Raw genomic sequence first — 23854 nt, forward strand, 5'->3', positions numbered from 1 at the left:
AGCAAGTGGAGCAGGGAGGTTGTGGCCAAACAGACGGCTAACATGGCTGCAGTGTGCACATTGAGGCGTGGCTCAATATGGGCAGGGCCCACATTGGTTTGGTGTTGTTGCTAACACTAGCTGCTGGCCAATATGTTTTCTACCCGAGTCTTAGGGTTAATTTCATTTCTCCAAAGTAAGCTGTGGGGGACAAAAGACACAGGATACAAACTGAAATAAAATGCCATTTTTAATTCTTCAGCCGTGTTATTAACTCCTCTTGAAAATAATCACAGCAGGACTACAACTGTTTGTCAACGTAGCTACCCCTGATAGCACATAAAACTGGGTTTTATCCGACCACCAAAGAGATAGCGTTAGAGTTCTATCAGACATCCAACGATGGCATACAAAATAGTTAACCTACCAGTGATACTTTGATATAAAACACTCGTCTCTAGATTTGTCCCCCGATCCCCCCTCAATTTCTGCCCAGCCCCCTTTAGAACATTTGTGACACTGACATATTTTATGCTTCAACAAGCACATAAGAATGCATAATTCTCCATTTTTGAGATTATAAAAAACAAACTACACAATGTTACACTTTAAGTCAGAGTACAATTCAACTGATTATTAGTGTTCTACACATTTGACCGTCAGCAAAGGAACATTGTATAATAACACTATAACTTAACACTATGTGTAATGAACGTTTCCTTAAAAAGAATAAAATTACAGGTAGTTAGCACTGAAAAGAAAAAGAATATAGCTAGTGTGAAGGCAAGCTGGGTCAGTACCATGACAGAATGAATAATACAAAAAGAACAAAATTAAAATGTTCAGAGTAAAAAATAAAAAGGAAAGAAAAATATATTGGTAATACAGGCCAGGCTAAAACAAGTGTTTCAAACTCAAGATTCACCTCGTGTGCGTTCGTTCGGAAAGCTAACCTGCTCTTAGACCTCCACTGTGTTTCCATATCGGGTACTTTAAGTCTCATTTCCCTCCAAATTTCAACATGCTTCAGCGTTCCTGTGGCAACCATTGTTGTTTTCATGTGTCAGGCACTTCCAAAGACCGGTTCCGCTTCACCTTTAACACTCTGCAGGGCAATCATAATGCTGCTTCAAACAATACAGGCCAGTCATAATGCAGCTTCTATCCGGAGAAACTGATAAAAAAAAAAAAAAGGATAATAATAAATAGTCATCAAATGCAGCTGCTTATATGAGCAGAGAGAGATTTGAAAAAGTTCGTCTTACCAATCCTACAGGTCGGTGTCAAACCAGGCCAGCTGGTTGCTGTCCATCAGGTCCTGGGTGTGACCGAGATCTGGCAGAGGGTCAGTGTGGTGACCCAGGTCAGGGAGAGCATCAGTGTGATAGTCCGCACCTTCCATCATTGGGTCCAACAGGGCGTCCGGCCCGTAGTTGGCTGGGTAGGCTCTGTATGCTCCATCTGAAATTATTCAGTCACAGTTTTAAAAAGCCAGCCATCCTGAGACCAAACCCAGCATGAGATGTGAAGGCTTAAGAAGAAAAAAAGATGGGATTAAATTCAACGTTCAACAGCTTTCCAAAATTCTAATACCTTTGTTATTTCTATTTATTGAAGGAAAGAAAAATAAATACACTTTGCATAACTTTGCAATTGTTTTACCACATTTAAGGCGTTTTCATTTAATCAAATAAATAAATAATTAAAATCAACTCACCATCTGGTCTGTAAGCCAGGGGGTCTCCCTGTGCTCCGATATCCAGTCCCAGGTCTCCAGTCTGCAAAGAAGCCAAACAAATTAAAAATATAAGAATATTGGCATAAACATTTCGATGAGATTCAATTTTACGCAAGAAATCTTTAGTGAGACTCAAAAACCACCTCAATAAAAACTGTGTTTTTAGCCTGCTCTTGTGTCATTTTCTTTTGATGTATTTAAATTCAACTCAAAATTGCATTTCTGAGTTTTTCTCTATTAAAATTGTTGTGAATCAGGAGAACATGAAAAAATGTAGTTTGGGGGGGGGGGTATATGCTCCATTCCGATCATACACTTGCAGACAAATAGATCCATGTTCGTCTTTGTTTTCCTCATCCGAGCTGGATCTGGATCAAAACTGTACGGCTGGATAGCTCCAATACTCTTTGCCATTTTGTGGAAAAGAGGATCAAAAGTTGATTGGCACTTTGAATTACAAAAAAGTGCAAAAAATAAAAGTGTGTGCACTCACATCATTCCAAGCCATTGGCTCCGTCCTGAATAAAGAGCTGGTCAGCTCCACGGACAAACGTTTCTTGTAGTCCTGGGGTTTGTCCTCAGACATACGGAACAGGACGGCTGCAGCGTAGGTGGCTAGAGGGGGATTTAGAAAAAAAACCTATTCAGCAAAGTACAAACTGTTTTCTTTCTGGCTCTGTGTTTTTGACAGACTTACCTACGCCCTCGTTGCGGGAGTGGAGCAGCTCGGTGAGGGGTGCAGTGGCTCCTTCAGCTTCAATGGCTTCTGCAGCCTCCTTGTCCTGGGCCAGTTCACACAGAACACCTGCTGCAACACGCTGGATGTTCTCCACTGGAGAATACAGCAACTGGATAGAAGAACAGAGAAGATTTGTTAAAAATGAAGATGTAAGAAAGAGGTTTTATCAAAGATACTTATTTAGTTACCTGGACAAAGAGCGGAATGGTGTTAAGCCCTCTGATGACAATTCGGTTGTGAACATCCCGGGCTAGAATGTGCAGAGCTCCTGTGCAACCTTCCACGATTTCCTCCATACGAACACCTTCCTAAAGCGTTTTTGAAGGAGATGATGATGTGTCAAGTACAGGAGAGGAGGAAGGAACAAACCCCTCACTGAAAACCCAACATCTCGTTACCACAAACTGCTGCTGGTTGCCTCCCATGCTGGTGCGCCTTTGGGTGTCCTGGTGAGCTCTGACAAGCAGTTGGACCAGTCGGGGGATGGCACCCTGCTCCCGCAGGGCGCTGTGATTCGCAGGGCAGAGAGCCAGGTTGCGAATTAAACCAACTGTTGCCTGAATAGAAAGGGGGAAAAAAAATCATAAGATTCAATAAATCGACTTTGTTACCTTGTTACTGGTTGATTATTAAAAGAAAAATTCACTTTAATTAGTGGCCAGTGGGATGGAGGGTGGAGTAGTTTGACCACCACAGGCAGACCATAGTGGAGGCGAACAGCATTCTGAGCCATCTCAGCATCCTGGTGGCGGGAGGTCAGGTGCCGCAGGGCACAGACAGCCGGCTCAGTGATGTCCTCTCTATCACCGGCACGAAGCACCGTCCGCACCAGAGCTTCAATGCCACCCACCTATCGGAATGACATGTTCAGTGATCACATCCAACTCTCAACACACACAAAGAACCAGTTTTTACCTGGCAAACCATGAGCTTGTTACTGTAGTTGTTGCAGGTCAAGTTGGAGAGAATGCCAGCTGCACAGGTCACCACATTGATGTCATCACTGCCGAGGAGCTGAACCAAAGTCCCGAGGAGACCCTCCATCCCCTCCTACAGTGATGAAGCAGCCAAAGCAGGTCAAGATACCAAAAATTTAAAAAAAAAGCATCTTTTCAGCAGGTATTTGAGTCCTTCATGAAGAAATGGGATGTCCCCTTCATTGTACTTACCTGCTTAGTGGCAGCATCTGAAAGATTTCTCAGAGTCCAGAGGCAGTTCTGGACCAGACGCTGGCTCGGGTCTGTCAGATGAAGCCCTAAGGCCTGCATGCCTCCTACACAGGCAAATGACTTAAGTTAGAGGCCTTTGATAAACTGCTACAAGACCTTATTTTACATGTCCATGCCCACCATGTTTCAGTTCCCCGCGTGAGTACGTACCAGCTTCAACAATCGCCGGCTTGTTACTTGAGCAAACGGAAAGCACCTTCAGCACCCTGCTTGTAGTCCACAGAAGCTTCTCATAGGTGAAAGTCCTCATGATGTTAACCAGGGCCTGAGGGCCACCACTGGCCAGAATGATCAGCTAAAATAAGGACAGTTTTATAGTTATATTTGCAATCGCTTGATAATTTAAAAAAACATGTAAAAGGACTAATTTAAAAAAAACCTGGCCATGTACAATGAAAAAATTAAAAAAGACAACCATTTGATACCTTGCTTTCTTGATTGCCATAAGCCAAAATCTGCAGGCAGTCAGTAGTGATTGCCAGAAACTTGACATTAGTGTTTGACAGGAGGGCCACCATCTTTTGCAGTCCTCCAGCTAGACGAACCGCCATCTTTGCCCCTTCTTGGTGCAGCAGCAGGTTGTGGAGAGTGGTGATGGCATAGAACAGCACACTGTCCACTGGTGAGCTACAAACAAGACCCCCCCAAAAAGCTTGCATTATAAGAACAGCCATTTCCTCAAAGAAAAGCCTCTAAAGACAAATGTGATCAGATCCCAGATTCTGGGACGGGGACACTTGAGATGCTTTTTGAATGCAGTTTTAAGTAACTAAAACAAACACCACCAATAACTAAAGAAGATGTAAGAAAGAGCAGAGAGTCTGTTCTGCTAGGGTCCTGTTTGATTAGTTAGTAATCAAACATTGTGGCACCCAACCAAATATCAGGGTTGCATAAAAAACACAAAAACAAGACAATTAACAACCACCAAAGAAAGAACAGTGAATCACATATTTAATAACTTAAGCCAGATACATTATTATAGAAACTAGCTTGATTAAAATATGCTTTGTGTTCCACACAGCAAGTGAATGCAGGTGATATCCACCATGTCGTCACTACTTGCCAGTTGATTGTTTGGATTATCACAAAGGAAAAAACCATAGCAAGAAGGAACCCAAGTGTTTTCAGACTAAGTGTTGAGATGGTTCAGACCAACAGGACATTTTCTTGGAGTTCTAATCAGAAAACAAAAGTTTGTCACTGGAATAAAAGGACTCCACCCACACAAAAGCTCAAAGATTCTTGTTTTCTTTTGACCATCTGATATCAAGCTTGAGGAACATCACTATTTAACATTCTTCTTCTTAAGAAGGCTTAAACCTGCTTTTTTTTAATATTTCTAACAAGTGCTTTGCAGAAAATGTAATCAAATATGTAGTAATGAATGAAGCCACTTTAAGAGGTAAACAAACTGTTTTAAATCCTTACAAATCTTTAAGCATTATCTTTGTAACACAATTAAACAACAACAGTGTCTTTAGTCAGAGGCCTCAAGAGAGACCCTGTTACCCTGAACTGCTGCAGCAGATCCTTCCTGTCCACAGCTATAGTCACCTACAGTGACTAAAGATTACTGTACAATATTTTCCTTTCCTTTTGAATAGGAATAAAAGCATTTAAAATCAAAATGTTATGGCCCTCTCTTTGAAACTCTCTTACCCTAGCATCTTGACCAGAGCAGGGATGCCACCAGACTTGAAGATTGCGAGCAGCCCTTCACGATGGTGGGAAAGGTTGTGCAACGTGCCGGCAGAGCAACGAGCAGTCTCCACATCGCCAGTATTTTGCATGGCACGGACAACCGCAGAGACCATTTGTGGTGAACGCATGAGGGCATGGCGCGACGCTTCCTTCTTTGACAACTGATGCACCATGACAGCTGCTTTATTCACAACAACCTTCGAGGGGAATGAGGTTAGTTTCAGATGAGCGGTCAAAGGATGTAAGAATACTATTGCCATTAAGTAGCGCAATTACAATACTTAGTGAAGTGATCATGAAAGCGATTAGCTTGGATACATATAGGTAATGATACTGTAGTTTTCTCCCATACCTGGTCTTCGTCGTTGAGCAGTTTAGTGAGTTCAGGTATAGCACGTGTGGCCAGCTCAGCATCATCCTGATAGTTAATGAGGTTGACCACGGCATGCTTCAGCATCTGAGAAGGTTCAGCCAGACGCTGCACTGCTGTTGGATGAGCCGCATCCAGCTGGGTGGGAGGGATCTGAAGTCCCTCTTCCAGAGTCTCCGGAAACATTGCGGCACGGACACGTTGAGCTCGCGTCATGGCATAACCCTCGATGTCTGAAAGAGGTGAAACATAAACACAGTGAGACTCCAGAAAATGAAGATTTGGGGGAAATAAGCTGTTAAACTTCTTCGTTATTTAAATATTTAAGACAGAATAAAAAAAAACAGTTGAGGTAAAGTCATATTGTATTCAGACTTCTAAACGAGTCATACTTGGTTCCTCTATTGCAAGTTTTTTAAATGACCTGTCATTAACAAAACATTAAAATCCAACAACAGGGATCTAAAATTTGAATAGGTCCAAATAGAAAAACATTCTTGATTATTCTGGAAAAACACATCATGTCTAAAAACTCTAAATACTCAGTGTAATATATTTTACGTAGCTGAGGGTTGGTCTGTGACTGTGTCAATACAGCTCAAAGCTTCTGTCCTCCATAGAGTAAAAGACACGGCTGGTCCCAAAGACTGGGAGTAACAGATTTGTTAACCTCTGATTTTAAAAATACAACATTTAACATTTCAACGTATACAGCAGCATAAATTGATTGTACTGCATGTCATGTTAATGTTCAACTGTTTTATACCTGTAGGCTCTGGAGTGAAAGGCTGGCTGAACTCCCAGTCATAGAGTGTTGGGTCCTCCTCTTCAATATCAGGATTGCCCTTGCCACTCAGAGATGGTGCAGTGGTGGTGACCCCAGACTGGATTCCTGAATCCAAATAAGACTGCTGCTGCCACTGACTCACAGCAGCCTTACTATCACCCAGAGCCATGTCTAACTCCATCAAATCAGCTACACCAAAGACAAAGAAAAACAGAATATGACATAGTAAAACAAACACTGCTTTTAGCGTTCAGCCTTGAGGTATAGCAGGCTTTGCACTGTCACTGTGGAGCGAAGGTTTATGTTCTCGAACTGAAACAGCTTTCCATTTTAAAAAGCACCGGTCTCCTTTTCTGCATTGGACACTGTGGTAATTCAATCGTTTATTTAAATCAATCTTAGCAGGTGTGGCAACTGTAACGTGAAGTATTTGAAAGTTTTCTGTAAGTTGCACAAACTTAAGACATACATATGATGTTGTCATATGGTGGCCAAAAGCCACACTATAGTTGTTGGTAAAGTGTGTATACATCAGTGTTTTTCAACCTTTTCTGAGCCACGGCACACTTTAACCTTAAAAAAAATCCCGCGGCACACCAGGATCCAAAAATTAAAAAAAAAACAAAAAAAAAACGGAGAAACTCAGTCTGTATTGATCTACAGCCCCTCCACAATCTCACATGCATTTTTGAGATAATTGTGGCAGAAAAAGCTAACAGTTTGATGTGTGTTCGTTGATTTCAAGACGTTTAACAACAGATCTCCTTGAGCGCTGTCACTCTCACAACCCAATGCATCATGGGAGATGTAGTGCATTAAACGGCCGGCGGAGATCGCGTCTCTGAGCTTCCTTGTTTTGTTCACTTGTTCCACGGTCTGACATCGGATTCTGTGGAAAGCTGCACCGATAAAGACGAGCTTTAGCTGGTATTTTTGTTAGAACTGAGCGACTTTACGAGCTAAATCGGGACAAGGAAGTGAAGACTTTAACCACTTCTGATTGGTCAGACTGATGACATGTGATTAAGCTCCCCAAGAATGATTGGTGGAGACAGTTAAAAGGACGGGACTTTTCCAAAATACAGCCGGAGTTGCAGCTGAATCGCGGTACGGTCATTCTTATCAAAATTTATTTAATAAAATAAAATAAACGCAAAGAAAAGGTATTTTACGATCTTTTATATTCCTAACTCCTCAGTGTTTTATCAGGGCCTGTTTGGATGAACAGAGAGCTGAAATCCTGGAGATGGGAAATGTTTAATTTTTCAGTTAATGAGGGCAATTTCCCACGGCACACTTGACCATCTCCCACGGCACACTAGTGTGCCGCGGCACACTGGTTGAAAAACACTGGTATACATGCTCCCCACTGACCTCGTCCAATGCTTTTTTCAGGGATTGTGCATGTGATCTACAAGTGACCGTATTTTGTAAAATACATTTCTCCCAAAAGTGCAACTTGTGATTATTTTTCTTCGTCAATATGTCTTTTTTCGGGGGGCTGTTATACTAACTAAACATACTCACACTGGGTAGCCATTGTTCTTGCCAAGCCTCAGCCCGCACAGCAAAATGTCTGGGAGGGGGGGGGGGGGGGGGGGGAGAATGTACATTATTATACAAGAAAAAAACAAATCACGAATTAAGTTAACTTCCTATTGCCAAGGCTCTATGCGTTATATAACCTTAAGGCGTTTTCACCAACGTGGGTCATTTAAGTAACTGGCTTCGTTACCTGTGGCTGTGCCAGCCCTTCAAATACATGTACGGTTTACTACCGTAAATGTGAGGGGAAATGCCGAGCCTCCACCTCATACCGAGAGAGCAAACCGGTGGGTATTTCCAGGCCAGCGCGAACACAATTCACCATTCAGCGGCAGGGAACATCAAAGGCATATCCCCCTCCTCCCTCCCTCCCCCCACAGCGGCCAAGTTCCGACCTCGAGTCGAAGCTTGGATTTCCAATGAAACTACCCCTCCGCCCGCATTCACTTCCAGTACTCCCCATTTTTTGCGTGGTGGCTCCGGTTCCAACTAATAACAAGCTGCCTTATCAACCACAGAAAGCCCCCCACTAACCAAATGCCATTAGCACGTAATTCCCAACTGTAACACCAAGCGTTAGCGACCCCCACCTACTAGCTAACAGGTTGGTAGCTTACCTTGGTGGCGAGGCAGCCAAAACGGACGCAGCTAATCAGCTTGCTAGGTTGCTAACCACCCAACATAATAAATAAACAATTTGTATTCGAACATTTTTGTTTCTCGCCACTTCGTAAAGCTGCGTAGGGCTTTAACCCACTACACCCCACAAGCCAATACACATATATTTGAAATGGTTGTGTTTTAAGTACACGTTTCATAAGCTAACAGTAACATCCAAAATTACCCTCAATATGGGTTTGATTAGCTTAGCATACCAAAACGTATGAAAAGTAGTTCCAGACGGTAAAAAAAAAAAAAAAAAAACCTGCTCTACACAGCCAGCCAAATCGGAGAACCCCTCCGGAGCCCCTTTGCTGGCCAAAATATGTCTTTCTTTAAGACGTACAACACAACTAAAACACAATTCTTACCGCAATCGAATAATTCCTCCGTGATTCCACAGACAAAATCCACCCTTTTCACGTATCTTAAAATAAGGAAAGAACTGCTAGGTGAGACAGCCGTGCTACTCCGAACCACACCCGCTGCTGCTCTGCCGAAGATGTTGCTTCCGCCTGTGCGATTGAACATTAAGATGGCGAAGAGGGGAAAAATACTGTATTCTGCCGCACTTGAAAAAAATAGAGCGTCACCCTATAAGTCGGTCCAAAAAGACTTTTTTTCCCACGGTCACGTCTTTGTGTATTAATTTATTTTACAACAGCAGGTGATTTTAGCTCTAAGACTTGTCAACAGAACTGATTTAAAACGGGTATATCTGGTGCTATTACTGGACAGGACTGCAGTCATAAATTGCTGTAATTTGAGAGATGGCCAAATGAATGTGCAAAAATTGAGAGGTTTAAACATGTTAACATAAATGTTAGAAATAAATTAGAAATAAAACAAGATTTGGTATTTAATAGGGAAGGAGAGAAAAACATTCATGAGTAAACCAACCAATATAATAGGTTTAAAATAAAGTAGTCCAGTGTGTATACAAAATTTACAATGTTAGCTGTCTTGAAAATCTTTTTAAAAATACATTAAACAGCTTTATATGAACCAATTTATGCTCCAATACATGACTAAAATGTTTTTTTTTAATTAATGAAAACTTTATTGGATTCCTCTAAGCACTGTATGCAATTTAAATCTACTTTCCTTTCAAACAATTTAACCTAAGTAGCTACAGTAGAATTGTACATTTGCTCAAGTCTTTTGAATATTAAGTATATTTTTAAAAATGCAAAAATGGAGAACTCCACAAGGAATTTGAAAGATAAAATAGAAGACGTGTGTAATGTAAATTAGAGGTTAAAGGTCAAGGTCCAAAGTGTCACAGAGGAGCATTTTGCTGTAAAGACAAAAGGAAACTTTACAACCAGGAACTGTATCATAATTACCAACGGACACTTTTCAGTGGAACTCATTTTTCAGGAAAAACAAAGACTACAGAAGAGAAAATAAGTATTGATACTTTGCAGGTGTGCCTACTTCCAAAAAACTGAAAGTCTGTCAACATATTCGGTCAGTTAACTTTACAAAAAAAATCAAGAAATCAACTTTAAGGAATTTATACACACATATTTGCATTTTATTGAGGGAAATAGGAATTTGATCCTTCTTGCCAGAAAGGCGTAGTACTTTGTGAATAAAACCCTTATAAAGTTGTTGAGCAGATTTCTGCACATATAAGGAGGAATTTTGCTCCACTCTTCTTTATAAATGACTGCTATAGGTTTTCTATAGGATTGAGGTCGAGAGACTGAATGGGTCACTCCATGACTTTGATATGCTTCTTCTCCAGCTGTTCCTTTTTATTTTATTTTTATTTTTATTTAACCTTTATTTAACCAGGAAAGTCCCATTGAGATTAAAAATCTCTTTTGCAAGGGAGTTCTGGCCAAGAGGCAGCAAAAAGTTACAAACATAGACAACAAATACGATTACATTCAATTATAAAAACAGTTACATTTAAAGGAGTTGACCTCAAGTGCTCTCAGCTTTAAAATCATTTAAAGAAATAAGTTCAGGGAGCTTCCAGGTTTTTTGCAGTGAGTTCCATGAAGTGGGAGCAGCGTGAGAAAAAGATCTTTTTCCCAGTTCTGTGCGGACAAATGGGACACTGAGCAACAGTTGATCATTTGAACGCAATGTATAAGAATCAACATTTCTCCTCGTTAGTAAATCTCCAATGTAGGAGGGAAGCAATCCAAGTATGGCCTTGTACGTAAATAAAAATGTACCAGTGTCCTTGCCTTCTTGTGGACAAAGCTGACCACCCCACTAGAATACAGTTCACAGTGATGTGTTAATGCTCTACAATTGGTGATAAACCTCAGAGCAGCATGATACAGAGTCTAATTTGTAAAGACAATGAGTTGAAGCGTTCATGTACAAAAGGTCCCCATAGTCTAAAACAAATGAAAATGTTGCCGTCACAAGCCGCTTTTTTACCTCGAAAGAGAAGCAAAGCTTGTTTCTAAAACGAAAACCCAGTTTAAGTTTTAGTTTCTTCACAACGTTTTCAATGTGGGGTTTGAATGTTAAGATATCAACAAGTAAGACCCCAAGATAATTGGCTGCCTTGGCTGGATGTTTTGGGTCATTCTCCTGTTGCAAGATCCATCCACCACCCATTTTAAGCCTCTTTGTGGAGGGAAGGAGGTTCTATATGGCCCCGTCCATCCTCTCATCCACCCAGGAAGTAGCCATGTGCAGAAAAAAAATCATCCCCAAACCATAATGTTTCCACCTCCATGCTTGACAGTTGGGACAGTGTTCTTGGGGTCATGGCCAGCATTTGTCTTCCACCAAACACAGCAGGTCAAAGAGCTCAATTTTGGTTTCATCACACCACAGCATCTTCTCCCAGTCACTCTCTCAAACATGATGTTCATTAGCAAACTTCAGGTTGGCCTGTACATGTCTCCTTAAGCAGGGCTACTTTGTAAGATTGTGGTGTCAAGTATTCCCAATGGTTTTCTTGGTGACTGTGGTTCCAGCTGCTTTAAGATCATCAACTAACTCCTGTCGTGTTGTTTTAAGCCAATTTCTCACTGTTCTCATGACCATAGAAGCCCCACCAGGTCAGATCTTGTTTGGAGCCCCAGACCTACAGGTGGATTTATGGTCACGTTCTTGTATTTTGGCTCTCAATAGTTGTCACCTTAACCTCCAGCTTCTTGCTGATGGTTTTATAGTCCATTCCAGTTTTTGCATGTCTACCATCTTCTCCCTTACATGCACTAAAAGCTCCTTAGTCTTTCCCATGTTGGAGAGTTTGGAGTCTGACTGATTCTGTGGACAAGTATCTCTTCTACAGGTGATAAGTTCAAAAAGGTGTCTTTTATTTAGGTGACAGGTTGATTAAGAGTCTAACTGCTCTGTGGGAACTAGAAATCTTAATGTTCCGAAGGTATCAGATACTTATTTCTCCCAAGGAAATGCAAATAAATGTATTTAAATTGTTTAAAGTCTATGTCTTTGTAATTTTCTATCTCTTACCTTTCTAATGTACCATTAGGATGACAGAGTGTCAATTTCTTTTTAAGGAGGCAAATCTAGAAAGAAAAAGAATCCACAATGCTCACTGAAATGACTTGAAACATTCAAAAGTAACAATAAATTAAAATTTATTGAAAATTAAATAATCAAAAACAGCCATTACTTTTGAGTTGAACACTGAACATGGACAACAGAAAGAGAAGGAGAGAATTGTCCCAAGACATTAGAAACAAAATTATAGACAAACATGGTAAAGGTAAAGGCTATAAAACCATCTCCAAGCAGCTTAAAGTTCATGTGACAACAGTGGCACATATTAAGTTTTAGACCCACGGGACAGTAGCCAACCTCCCTGGACGTGGCCGGAAGAGAAAAATTGAGGACAAATTGAGGAGACGGATAGTTGGAACTGTATCCAAAGAGCCCAGAACAACCTCCAAAGACATTAAAGGTGAACTCCTAGATCAAGGTACATCAGTGTCAGATCGCACCATTCATCGTTGTTTGAGCCAGAGTGGACTTCATGGGAGACGACCAAGGAGGACATCACTATCGAAAGGAAATCATAAAAATCCAGACTGGAATTTGCAAAAATGCATGTTGACAAGCCACAAAGCTTCTGAGAAAATGTCCTTTGAACAGATGAGAAAACTGGAGCTTTTTGGTAAGGCACATCAGCTATATGTTGGTAGACTCAAAAATGAAGCATACAATGAAAAGAACACTGTCCCTACTGTGAAACATGGAGGAGGCTCAGTTCTGTTTTGGGGCTGCTTTGCTGCATCTGGCACAGGGTGTCTTGAAGTTGTGCAAGGTCAAATGAAATCTCCAGATTATCAAGGCATTCTGGATAGAAATGTGCTGCCTAGTGTCAGAAAGCTTGGTCTCAGTGGCAGGTCATGGGTCTTCCAACAGGACAAGGATCCAAAACACACAGCCAAAAAACCCCAAGAATGGCTAAGAGAAAAGCGTTGGACTATTCTGAATTGGCCTTCTATGAGCCCAGATCTGAATCCCATTGAATATCTGTGGAAGGAGCTGAAACATGCCATTTGGAGAAGACACCCATCAAACCTGAGACAACTGGAGCAGTTTGCTCATGAGGAGTGGGCCAAAATACCTGTGGACAGGTGCAGAAGGCTCATTGACAAATACAGAAACCGTTTCATTGCAGTGATTGTCTCAAAAGGTTGTGCAACAAAATATTAAGTTATGGGTACCATCATTTTTGTCCAACCCTATTTCATTAGTTTGTTTTTTAAATAATTCTGTTAATCAACAACTCAAAAGTAATGGCTGATTTTGATGATTTCCTTTTCAATAAATTTTAAATTTATTATTACTTTTGAACGTTTTAAGACATTTCAGTGAGCATTGACATTCTTTCTTTAACTGAGGGGTACCAACTATTTTATACACCACTGTATATGTATATATGGTCCCCACATTTGTAAGCTCTCCACTTATACTCATATTGGATAGTTTAAACTCTATTTTCTACACATTTTCACTTCTAGCAAAAACAGAAAAGACAGACAGAAACCACTCGGGTCCGAATAAATACACCTTTTATTTAACTGATTGACAGATCAGATTATATAAACGCCAACACGGAGCTCTGAAATAACAGGACCAATCAGCGAGGCGATGACTGTACATTCTTGATGCAATTTTTCCCACATCCTGCCCCCCCAACGCTACCGTTTTCTAATCAGCCCATAAGCAGTAACTATGGAACTTAAATCACTAGTGCTTTTCCTTGTACAAATAAAGCTCACCCCCAAACGTCCGTTCTGTTCAGTGCTCTATTTACAGGGTTGAAGTGGATGCAGATCCTCCATGGCCAGTTGGAGACCAGTTACCAAAACCAATTGTAGTGCTTTTGAATCCAGCTTAAAGTACGTTTCCATTCAGTTAAATTATATTTCAATTAGGCTGCAACAGTAGTGTGATAGCATCTTTAGGATTTGGTTGGAATGCAAACAGCCAAAGAAAAAAGAAAAAACATAACAAAAAATAAATAAATAAAACATATTGAAATGGAATAAAGTTTGCTCGTCATGCTCTGCTTGCTCATTTTTACAGTTTTGTTCAACTCTGATACACCCACACACACACACACATACACACACACACGTTTTTCCCTTCATCAAGAACACTTTTGTCCTCAATATCTTCCTTTTAAGCCAATGCACCCTTGCCTTTTTCTAAAGTAAAAACACTAACTGCACCGTCACAAAAAACGGATGGATAAAACATCCAGTTTCATTTTTTTTGTAGTCGACCTCTCAGAATCCACTTCTCCCTTTTCCACTCACTCCATTTTCAGATCCCTCTTACCGCCTTCCTTTTCACGTAACAAACAGACTTGCATGTAAAAGTGACAAGTATTAGTTCCTTGGTGTAACAGCCAAGAAGCGAGGTGCGTCGGGAGCGACGTGTAGGTGAGGGAAGGAATGAAGAAAGTTCTTTCTTGAGGAAAAAAATGGAAAGATGGCGGGAAAGAACATCCACCCCTTAATTTCCCCTAACATCTTTACGATGAAGCGGAAGGAGGAACATGGCGGGAAGAAGGGGGAGGTTGACCGTAACTCAGGTGATGAGAGGAGACAAGGAGAAGTGTGATGGGCTTCATGTGTCCTGGCCGTCGGTGGCTGGGGTGTCGTTGGCATTGGTTAAGTCTGAGTCAGTCTCCCGACTGGATATGCGGTCCAGCTCTGCCTGGACGTCGCCCAGGCCCAGCTTTGAACCTGCATTGGTGGTTGGAAGATGCACACGAACAAATATTAGCATCGCGCCAAAAACCGACACAGAAGCAGCCTGAGCAGTGCAGCAAACAACAGCACATTTCTGAACTGCAATGGGGGCGCAGTAAAAACAAAAGAAAGAGCACATGGTTAAAATAAGAGCTGGTGCAAACTGTGGTTATCCCTTTGTTTTGAAATGGATATAGATTTGGTCTAATTCAAGCACTCCAGCAGGCGTCCGTGTTCTCATTGTGTCCTAACTAATTTGCAAACAGAAAAACAGCCACAGCCACCTCTGAAGAGAGGAAGCACAATACTCCAAAAGGAAAATTCGTTTTTAGATTATATGTTACAGCCACTGGTGCATTTCTTACAGTATGTTTTAGTTAAGCACTGTAATTGTAAATAAACTAATTTATATATTTATAATTTTTCACGTTTTTACGTGAAACATGAAATGCTCTTATAAAATGGAAATACAAAAGGTACAAAGAGTATTAAATTCAACAGCTTTCAGGTAAAAGTTGGTCATTTATTAATCAAAATGAAAATGCACGTAAAATTATATTTTAACTTACAGACCCACTCCGATAAAAAATCATGCTTTTTTTTGTTGCTGTTTTTAAGATGTCCTTGTGGAATTTTTCTGAAGATGAAGACCACTGGGAACACTTTTACAATAAATCAAAAGATGATCGGGTTGGGTTTTTAAAAATATGCAAATCTTCTTAAACAGATCAAGAGTTAAGCACGTGCAAAAAAGACCTAGAATCCTCAAGATCTAGAAGTTATCAAAGGAAAAAAACATATATATGGTTTAATGAATGTTGTCAGTGCCTTTTAAAACATACTGTCAAGTGTATAATGTATGCGCATTTGCTTTTGAATTTGAATAGTGGGAGATAAGAGAGAATGAATGTGCTTTTAACGTCCCAGTCTTATTTAAAGTCACATGCACTGACAATGGGAGGTGCAAAAGAAAAAGAAATGCAATGCTGCATGCAAGCACTATTCATAAAACGATAATTAAATCAAAATAATTGATAAAAATACAAGTAGGATTTTTTTGGGGGGGGTTCTTCCTTTCTGCTGGTTATTCTTTACAGTGTTGTGCAGATTTCCATGACTACAAAGTTGATAGATATGCATCTAGAACATTTTTTAATTGGCAAAAAAGAAAAAACTACAAATTTAAAGGAGAGCTTTTTGGATTTTAATGTTTTTAGGCAAAATATTTTGCTTTGTCTGAAGGCATGCAAAACCCCATCCATCCGGGGAAATTCACAAGAGCCTTTATTGTGCAACTTCTTGACCAGGATATGTGTTTTTCTGTTGAGTAGGACTTTTTTTTTTTAAATTAAAGTAGGCCTTACTTTAATATTATGTAAGTCAGAAAGGCAGCTGTGGAAGTTTCCTTTGGTAATTTTACTTCACAGAGGGGAGCTCCTTAAGCAAAATTCAAAATGAAAAGAACTGTGTCCAAAAAAAGCTGATTCTTAAATTAGAAATTGTTTTGAAAAGTTAAAAGTCTACTGGAAAGCATAAAAAAGCAGTGAGTTGGCGAGTATCCAATCAGTCACTGTTGCAAGAGTATAGTTTAGTCATAGTTCTGATTCTAATAAAAGTGAGAGTTTTGATTAATCGTCAATTTTGAATTAATGAAATGTAAAAGGATGTGCTTGGAAAAGACAGACCAACTTCAGAATTAGAAGCCAATTAAAAGTCAGACAGCAAAAGGGAGAGTCCAAAATACCTGGACTCAAGGCAAGTGGGGCTTCACCCTAACTACAAATTAAGGTCTGGTACATGGCTTTATCCTTGTACTACAAAAAACGGTACTTTATCTCTTAAAGAAGCAAAAAGAAAAACATGACTTTGACAGTCCACGAGTAAATTACACTTGAATTCATCAATGGTCCTCTTTAGTTTTAGAATAAAAGGTGGGGGCTCAGGAAAAGGAAAAGGGGACTGAAAGAAAGATGACCATACACAGGCAGTAAGAGACGACACGACAGACATATCATGCTCACACCTTAGCGTGGCCAGCATCCTCTGACTAGCACGTACACACATGATGAATGGTTAGGAGTCAGACTGCACAAAGGTACATGAGCATAGTTTAAAAAGGAAAATTTCCCACAGAGCTAAACACAGGGATAGAAGGAAAGCCTTAGTCACAGGTGAATGGGTGCTTGGAGGATTGTAGACAGCTGCACCTTAAGGGGAGCACACAAATGTGTCTCGCAGTTTCATTTGAAGCCACCTTAAGGAAAGCGTGATTGTCGTGTTTGAACCAACTGGTCTAGGACCATATTTCTTGTGGACCACCTGCCTGCCCCGTACAGGTTTACCCATTTCTTAGCCCCCAGGCAGCCCGTATGCACCGGTAAGGGCAGTTCAGACTAAGGCTTTCCTGGATGGGCATCATCTTTTTATGATTTTATTAAAGCACATCATGTCATGTCAGAAGTGGGGGAAAAAGTAAAAACAACAATGGATAGCCAATGGGAGGTGGATGAACCAGGATTTTTATGTGACACTGGGAGCTCCTTCTCACCTGACTTCCGAACAGTTCCTGGAGTATTGTTACCGCCGCCCGGTGTCCCCGGGGCTCCTGTACCCGCTTTCTTTGTCAGTAGACTGTTAAAGAAATTGGCCAGCACACCTTCACTGGTCTGACCTGCAGCATCAAGACACAAAAGTGAAAATATCCTCAATGCAGGAACAAAGCAGTGCGCTCGAAGGGTCGTGTACCTACCAGACTGTGGCATGGCGTTCGCTACATTGGCTGCTGCAGAGCGATTACTCGTCCTCGGGGAGCCTGTTGGTGCCCTGCTAGAGGTGTCCTGTGAAACGAAGTAGTGGTTTTTTTACACATATGTACACAGAAAGGACGTTTTCCTTTGCTGATTAGCCACAACATTCACACAGAAAAACTTACCACTGGCCGCCCTGCTGTCACAGTGGGCTGTTTGGCGAGTAGTGACTGCAAATGGTAGAGCATAATATGCACATTTATTCTAAGTTGAGACAAATTTACATAACAAAACCATCAAGCTTGATTTCATGTGCAAACCCAAAGTTATTTATAACTGACCTGCAGCTTTACCAGAAACACTTGGTCGTCTTCTGCCTGTATCTCCTTTTCATGAACAATCTAGTGTAAGGAAAAAAAAACAAGTACAGTCACCAACAAAAGTATTTAAACAAAGTATCACGTCACAGAATTTAAAAAGATGCAAAAAATTATTTATCTAGTCGAGTCAGTGCAAAGGTATTAGCTCATTTTCTCAGCAGCTCAACAACTGATCAGGAGTGAATTTGCTAATTTGATCCCTTCAGAGACGCGAGCTTGGAAGCTCTGAAAAAAGCCTGCTTGATATTTTGAGGAGTTCAAGAGGTGAAAATGTGGTATGGGAAGTGGCCCCTGACCTTGGGCTACAGACCGGCACTGTGGAACATTTGGTAGAGAGAAAAAAAGTAACATGAGCACCACTTTTTTTTTAAATATGATTTTAAAGGAAGTTTATTTTGGAAAACGACTGGATTCTCCCCACCACATCCGGGTCATTCTTGACGCATGTCAAGTCACTCAGTCATGCGTTGAAAATCCATCCACTACTTAAACTGAATCCCTTAAGCTGACAAATTCAGCAAAAAAACAAACTTTTTGGGAAAGTTTCTTTTTGCAGAAAAAGTCAGCGAGGAAAAAGAAGATCCTTCGACTTCAAAATAAAAGAAATCTGCATTTGACAGACAAAAACCAGGAGACTTTACTCCAAATATGGGTTTATTGCCACAGTTGTTCCACACACCATAATAATAATGCATCATTTTCAGCAACTGGCTGTCTAATGCTATGAGGATGCTGCTAATAATGTCCTTCATACGGTGGATTCACGTTTATAACTATATTTAGAAGTTTTAGCGACCACTTTCTAAAATTTTTAACCGTCGCACCATAAAAATCACGTAAGGCTGAGGTTGGCGACGGATTTTTTATCTTCCACTTTGACAGTTGTGGGTTAAGGGCAAATCGAGATCACATTTTAATGGTTTCTACAAAAATCTAGTGTATTAATAAAGTTTAAAGCAGCTGCATTTTTTTTTTGTCTTACAGAGGATGAAGATAAACTTTACCCTCAAAAGATGAGGGAAACTGGAAGCTAAAAAAAAAAAAAGACGGGTTTCAGCCTCGTACAGGCTGGTCCGTGTAAACATGACATCAAACTGGTTTGTGGCCTGAAAAATGTTACAAAATAGTTAACATTTCTAAAATGTACAGTGGCTTGTACCTTTCTGACGGGCGGTTTGACTATAACGTCCTCGTAGTTGTCATCTGCTTTCACCGTCTGGAAGTTCTCATAAAGTATGGCAATCTTCTTCTCGTTGTCCCAGCCTGATGGACTAGTGGAGGACAGAGGGACATACAACCATAAGAGTCTTTACTTTTTTCCTGTCCCTGGAATTGATTTCATTGGGGGGGGGGATTGGGCTTACATGAAGACAGCGTCTTTTTCGACCACCTGAGCACCGCAGTGGAATGGAAAACCGTAGAGTCTGTGAACCAGATATTTGTACAAGATGTCCAGGTTCTTCATTTCCTTCACTGACGTGTAAAGCAGAGTTGCACCATCTGACATTGAAGTCAAGGATTCCTGCACACCGTGGTGACATACATCATTGATGTAGCAACAGCGAAGCTACCCATTCCTTTTGACTGACATGGTTTAGCAGAAACCAGGACACAGAAAAACAGCAATCTTGGCTCAGTTTTAACACATCAACCCTGTGGGTATGTTTAGCGTTTTCAATTGGTTTCAACTAGAGAAAATACAGCCAGATAACAGACTGATCCTCAATATGATAGTCTAGTTATTAACCCTTTAACATCAGAGGTTAAGATTCAGTTTTGACATTCTTTTGATTACCATAACTCATCAACCGATTACGTCATCAACGTACATCAACTGATTCTGATTATGGTCAATATGCTGTTGTCGTCCACAGAGTCGATATGAAAAGCCGTTTTTTTCTGCGTCAGAATCAGCTGATTCAGTTTGGTCGCGTCAATGGCCAAACAGTTGCAGAATGTCAAAAAGGACGTGCTATTTAGGTGTTGCTGCCGACGGCTCGCCGGTCGAACACATTAGCATGAAGCTTCAGCTCAGACTTCCACCTAGAGAGTATCACGTTTAGATCACGAAAGGTCAAACGCAGATAGAAAATGTAAAATCCAAATAATGTTCGATCAAGGATACGGTGTAGACAGAACTGTCGGATGTGGGACTGGATGAAGTCCAAGTGCTCGTCTCTGTAGTCATGCTCCTTCTCCAAAGTGCTGATAGCATCACACTAAGAGAGAAGAAGCAGGGAAGTCATTCTAAATCAATCAGGTAGGGGGATGCTTTTGTTCAAACACACGATAGATAACAAAGATAAAAATGAAGGCTTAAGAACTGCTTAGTATCCAGTGTGTACCTTAGTGCAGACCACCACGACTGGTATTCCCAGGTTGTGTGTCAGTGTGTTGTCTCCTAGTGGCAGCAGTACACCCTCCTCCTCTTCACTTCTCCTTTGAGGTACTCCATCTTCTCCACTACCTGGCTCTATGTACTCCTGAAACTGTTTAACAACTAGAAGAAAAAAATATATATTTTTGTCAGAGATTGTTGGTGAAGACAAAAAAAGGCTGATTATTTGTCCAGCATCTGTCCTAGACTGCAAAGACCATACTGTGTTACTGCGTCTTTGAGCGAAAAGTTCACCCTCGCGCCTAGTAGCTGCAGAAAATCATTTTTGGACATAGTTAAAGATGTGTGTATATGTCATATTATCTGAACATATTAGGAATGTGGGCCAGGTTAACGAAAAAAGCATCAATTGCCAAGCAAATCCTAATGTGTACTTTAGCTGATTCTTTTAAAAATTACATAGATCTGTTCATCACCCCCAGGCAACCAAAAAAATCAAATGGTTGCTATGGAGATAAACTTAAAGAAAAAAATAAAAAAGCTGCAGGTTTGACCAGAGTGGCAGGGGAAGATGGAGAGGGTGAGTGGCAGGGGTGAGGGCAGGTCAAAAGGGGCCGACGGGGTTAGGTAGCTCCTCCTCACAGTTTTCATTTCATTTAGTAATCAATGATATTCTACAAATCCAAAAGTTTCCTTTTCTCCCCAAATTATGAACACCACAATGACAAAAAAGCAAAAAGTCTTCTGTTTTCTCTGAAAGGGAAGATCATTTTCTTTCAGGATGAAAGCTTTCTTTAAAAGCTTTCATCTTTTTTTTTTTTTGGGTCTATGTCCCTTACTTCTGTGTTCCATCTCCCGCAGCTTTTCCGGGGCAACTCTGAGTTTGTCAATGTGTTCCCTAGCAACGGCAGCCCACTTCTGAAGAGAGTCCAGGGCATTCCAAGGCCGCGACATGTCAACTGTTATCAGGAGCAGAGTGTTTTCCACAGAGTCCACTGGAACGGCTACTCCCTGCAGACCTTTGTGGTAAAGGTCTCCGTCCAACACCCATGCATTGCATCTAGTGTGATCTAAACAAAATAACCCACATGAACAGATTTCAGAGTTAATGCCATCATCGTACATCTACTGATATAGTGGTGTTGATATGTAAGAGAGAAAGGCAGTAGTTGGTTACCATCAATGTCGTCATCATGAACACTGAAGTAGAGGTATTCTAGGCCACGCCCCTTCATGTACTCCTCAATACCCTGTAATTTAGCCACTAAGGTGGTCTTCCCTGACCCCACCTCACCTAGACATAGAAAATCCACGAATTACACAAAATACACTGATAGGACATACAATCTTTGAATTCAATCTCTAAAGGAATTGTAAAAAAAAACTTGCATTGTTGTTCACTGAATCTTTGTTTCTAATGCTGCAGCGTAACTATCTTTAAAAAAAAAACTCAATCTTTTATTCTTATTGGACGTTTTCCGATTTATCCATACAAATAAATCGTGTGTTTAGAAATACTTAAATAGTAAATAACAAATTATTTAAATAACAAACCATTCATGTCTTGTCTAAAATGACCACCAGGAAGAGCATCATATGTGTAAAAAATGTGTTAAATAGTTTATATCTACCCCCTTAAAAGAAATAATGAATCTATGATAGATCTATTGAATCTATTCTATTTATCTTTCTTTTATGTATTACAATTTAGTTCACAATTAACACATACAGTTTAAATTGTGACTCCTTTTTTTCAATTCAATACCTTATTTGGTTTTAATAAAAAACTATTTCATGAACAAGCAACTTAAACCAGGCAAAAGTGAAGACATTTACAGTTTTACATTTACAATTTGTAAGGTTAAAAGGTAACATACATGTTATTTATGCTTGAAATGAGAGGAAGTTCCTTTAGGGGAATATTGATCCATTGATTTCATAAATCCATATGGCATTTTTTGAGTGGATTTTCTGATTTTTATTTTTATCTTAACCCTTCAAACTCTCATATCAACTTTGATACAATAAAATACTGTTAAATTAAAGTTACAACTAAATAAATAATGTACATTTCTTTGAATTTGAATATGAGGTATGGTATTGCCATGCATTGTTTTTGATCTGTGTTTTATAAGGTCATCATGTCTGCAAGTATCTTTTTTTCTTTGTGCCATTTTAACCTGAACCGATAGGGGGTTTTTGCACCACGGACATCCTAACAAGTCAAGTGTTCACATTTACATTTATATCTTGGCGACTTAAGGCACAGATTAGCTTAGATGTGCTTGTATGTTTTATATACGTGGGTCTTAATTTAAAGGTACAGGCAGGCAGTCGCTCTGCTTAAATCATTTAAAGCCCGAAAGAAAAGAAAATCAGTCATCCATTGTGTTTATTTTCATCTTTGCTAGCTCTGCTACAGTACAGCAGCATCACTGGATGTCACAATGACTTGCATGGTTTCAAAGTGAGGCGGCTCGATGGCGCGTGTGTGTGCGCGCGCGCGAGCAGCAGGCGCTCAAGAAATACACCTGTCCTGTGTGCGAGATGCTCCAGCTCCAAAGCGAATACCGCTAGCTTAGCTACCGCGCAGAATTAGACGCAAGAGGAGGTGATCACCAACTCATGGGCTGTACCAGAGCTAACGGTACCCACTGGCTAGCCAGCAGACATGCAAATAATACCCACCCATAACCAGGACATTTTTCCCAGACGGAAGCTTTGATCTTGAATGGGTGGACACTTCACTCAGGATGGTAGACCTGCAGACAGCACGCCTCCATTATTACAGCACAGCCAAACAAGACGTAGATTCATACGAATTTATTTATAAACAATGAAGCCACAAGTTAAACTGAGCTCGACTGTGTCACCAGTGAGTCTGGTCCTGATGCTAGCTAGCCTTTTTTTTTTTAGCATGCTAGCTGTCAAACCATCATTTCTCCAGCTTTGTGGGCTCTCAGTGTCCCCAAACTGTAAGCACAATGAACCCGCTTCAATCTCCTATCGCCCACCAAAGGTTCTGTCCATCTTCTTCTTCTGGGTTGGAATTCTCCAGTGTGCTCTTAGGTCCACTTGAGGTGGAGGATAATAGTGCACTCCTCCCTGAAGTCGCCATCTTCGCAGGGTAAACCTAACGGAGCGCCCGGATGTAGCAGCGGCTGGGAGCTAGCTAGCTTAGGGTACCGCGCGGCGCTTCCACCGTGGCCGGGGCGTGGTCCGCGCGCACAAAGGCTGAGCTCCGCCACAAAACACGGGGTGATCTCATCCAACAGGCGACCCGACGGGGAAAACAGATCCTAGAAAATAAAATACATGCCCAAAATAAAAAAATGCGAAATGTCTGAGAAGAAAAACAAATAACAGAAAAACTATGACATTAAATTACACATCATTTTATTGTATTTAGATCTGAACAGATTTACTAATACA

General features: G+C 40.7%; 2 protein-coding genes across 4 annotated transcripts; both read right to left on the minus strand.

Moving 5' to 3' along the window:
* Positions 1-211: 211 nt before the first annotated feature.
* LOC101171502 (catenin beta-1) lies at positions 212-9280 on the minus strand. 2 transcript variants are annotated; one of them, XM_011480793.3, is made up of 17 exons: positions 9123-9280; positions 8074-8122; positions 6526-6735; positions 5742-5992; positions 5348-5586; positions 4111-4312; positions 3836-3980; positions 3626-3729; positions 3372-3506; positions 3103-3306; positions 2855-3013; positions 2645-2764; positions 2415-2565; positions 2211-2332; positions 1697-1757; positions 1245-1440; positions 212-1153 (listed from the first exon to the last, which is right to left on the minus strand). In XM_011480793.3, exons 2-16 carry the CDS (start codon positions 8084-8086, stop codon positions 1250-1252), a joined length of 2307 nt encoding a protein of 768 aa, XP_011479095.2. In that variant the 5' UTR covers positions 8087-8122; positions 9123-9280; the 3' UTR covers positions 212-1153; positions 1245-1249. The 2 variants fall into 2 exon arrangements, with proteins under 2 accessions (XP_011479095.2, XP_020562747.2); XM_020707088.2 differs by lacking the exon at positions 9123-9280 and adding an exon at positions 8709-8907.
* Positions 9281-13752: 4472 nt separating this feature from the next.
* LOC101164165 (cytoplasmic dynein 1 light intermediate chain 1) lies at positions 13753-23663 on the minus strand. 2 transcript variants are annotated; one of them, XM_004073982.4, is made up of 13 exons: positions 23437-23658; positions 23111-23184; positions 21600-21716; positions 21262-21492; positions 20430-20584; positions 20210-20303; positions 19449-19584; positions 19244-19355; positions 18046-18105; positions 17890-17934; positions 17707-17794; positions 17506-17628; positions 13753-14951 (listed from the first exon to the last, which is right to left on the minus strand). In XM_004073982.4, the coding sequence occupies exons 1-13, from the start codon at positions 23538-23540 to the stop codon at positions 14833-14835; spliced, it is 1458 nt and encodes a 485-aa protein (XP_004074030.1). In that variant the 5' UTR covers positions 23541-23658; the 3' UTR covers positions 13753-14832. The 2 variants fall into 2 exon arrangements, with proteins under 2 accessions (XP_004074030.1, XP_011479096.1); XM_011480794.3 differs by having other exon boundaries at positions 17506-17794; positions 23437-23663.
* Between the last annotated feature and the right edge of the window lie 191 nt (positions 23664-23854).

Source organism: Oryzias latipes, chromosome 11 (assembly GCF_002234675.1).
Source record: "Oryzias latipes chromosome 11, ASM223467v1".
Lineage (NCBI taxonomy): Eukaryota > Metazoa > Chordata > Actinopteri > Beloniformes > Adrianichthyidae > Oryzias > Oryzias latipes.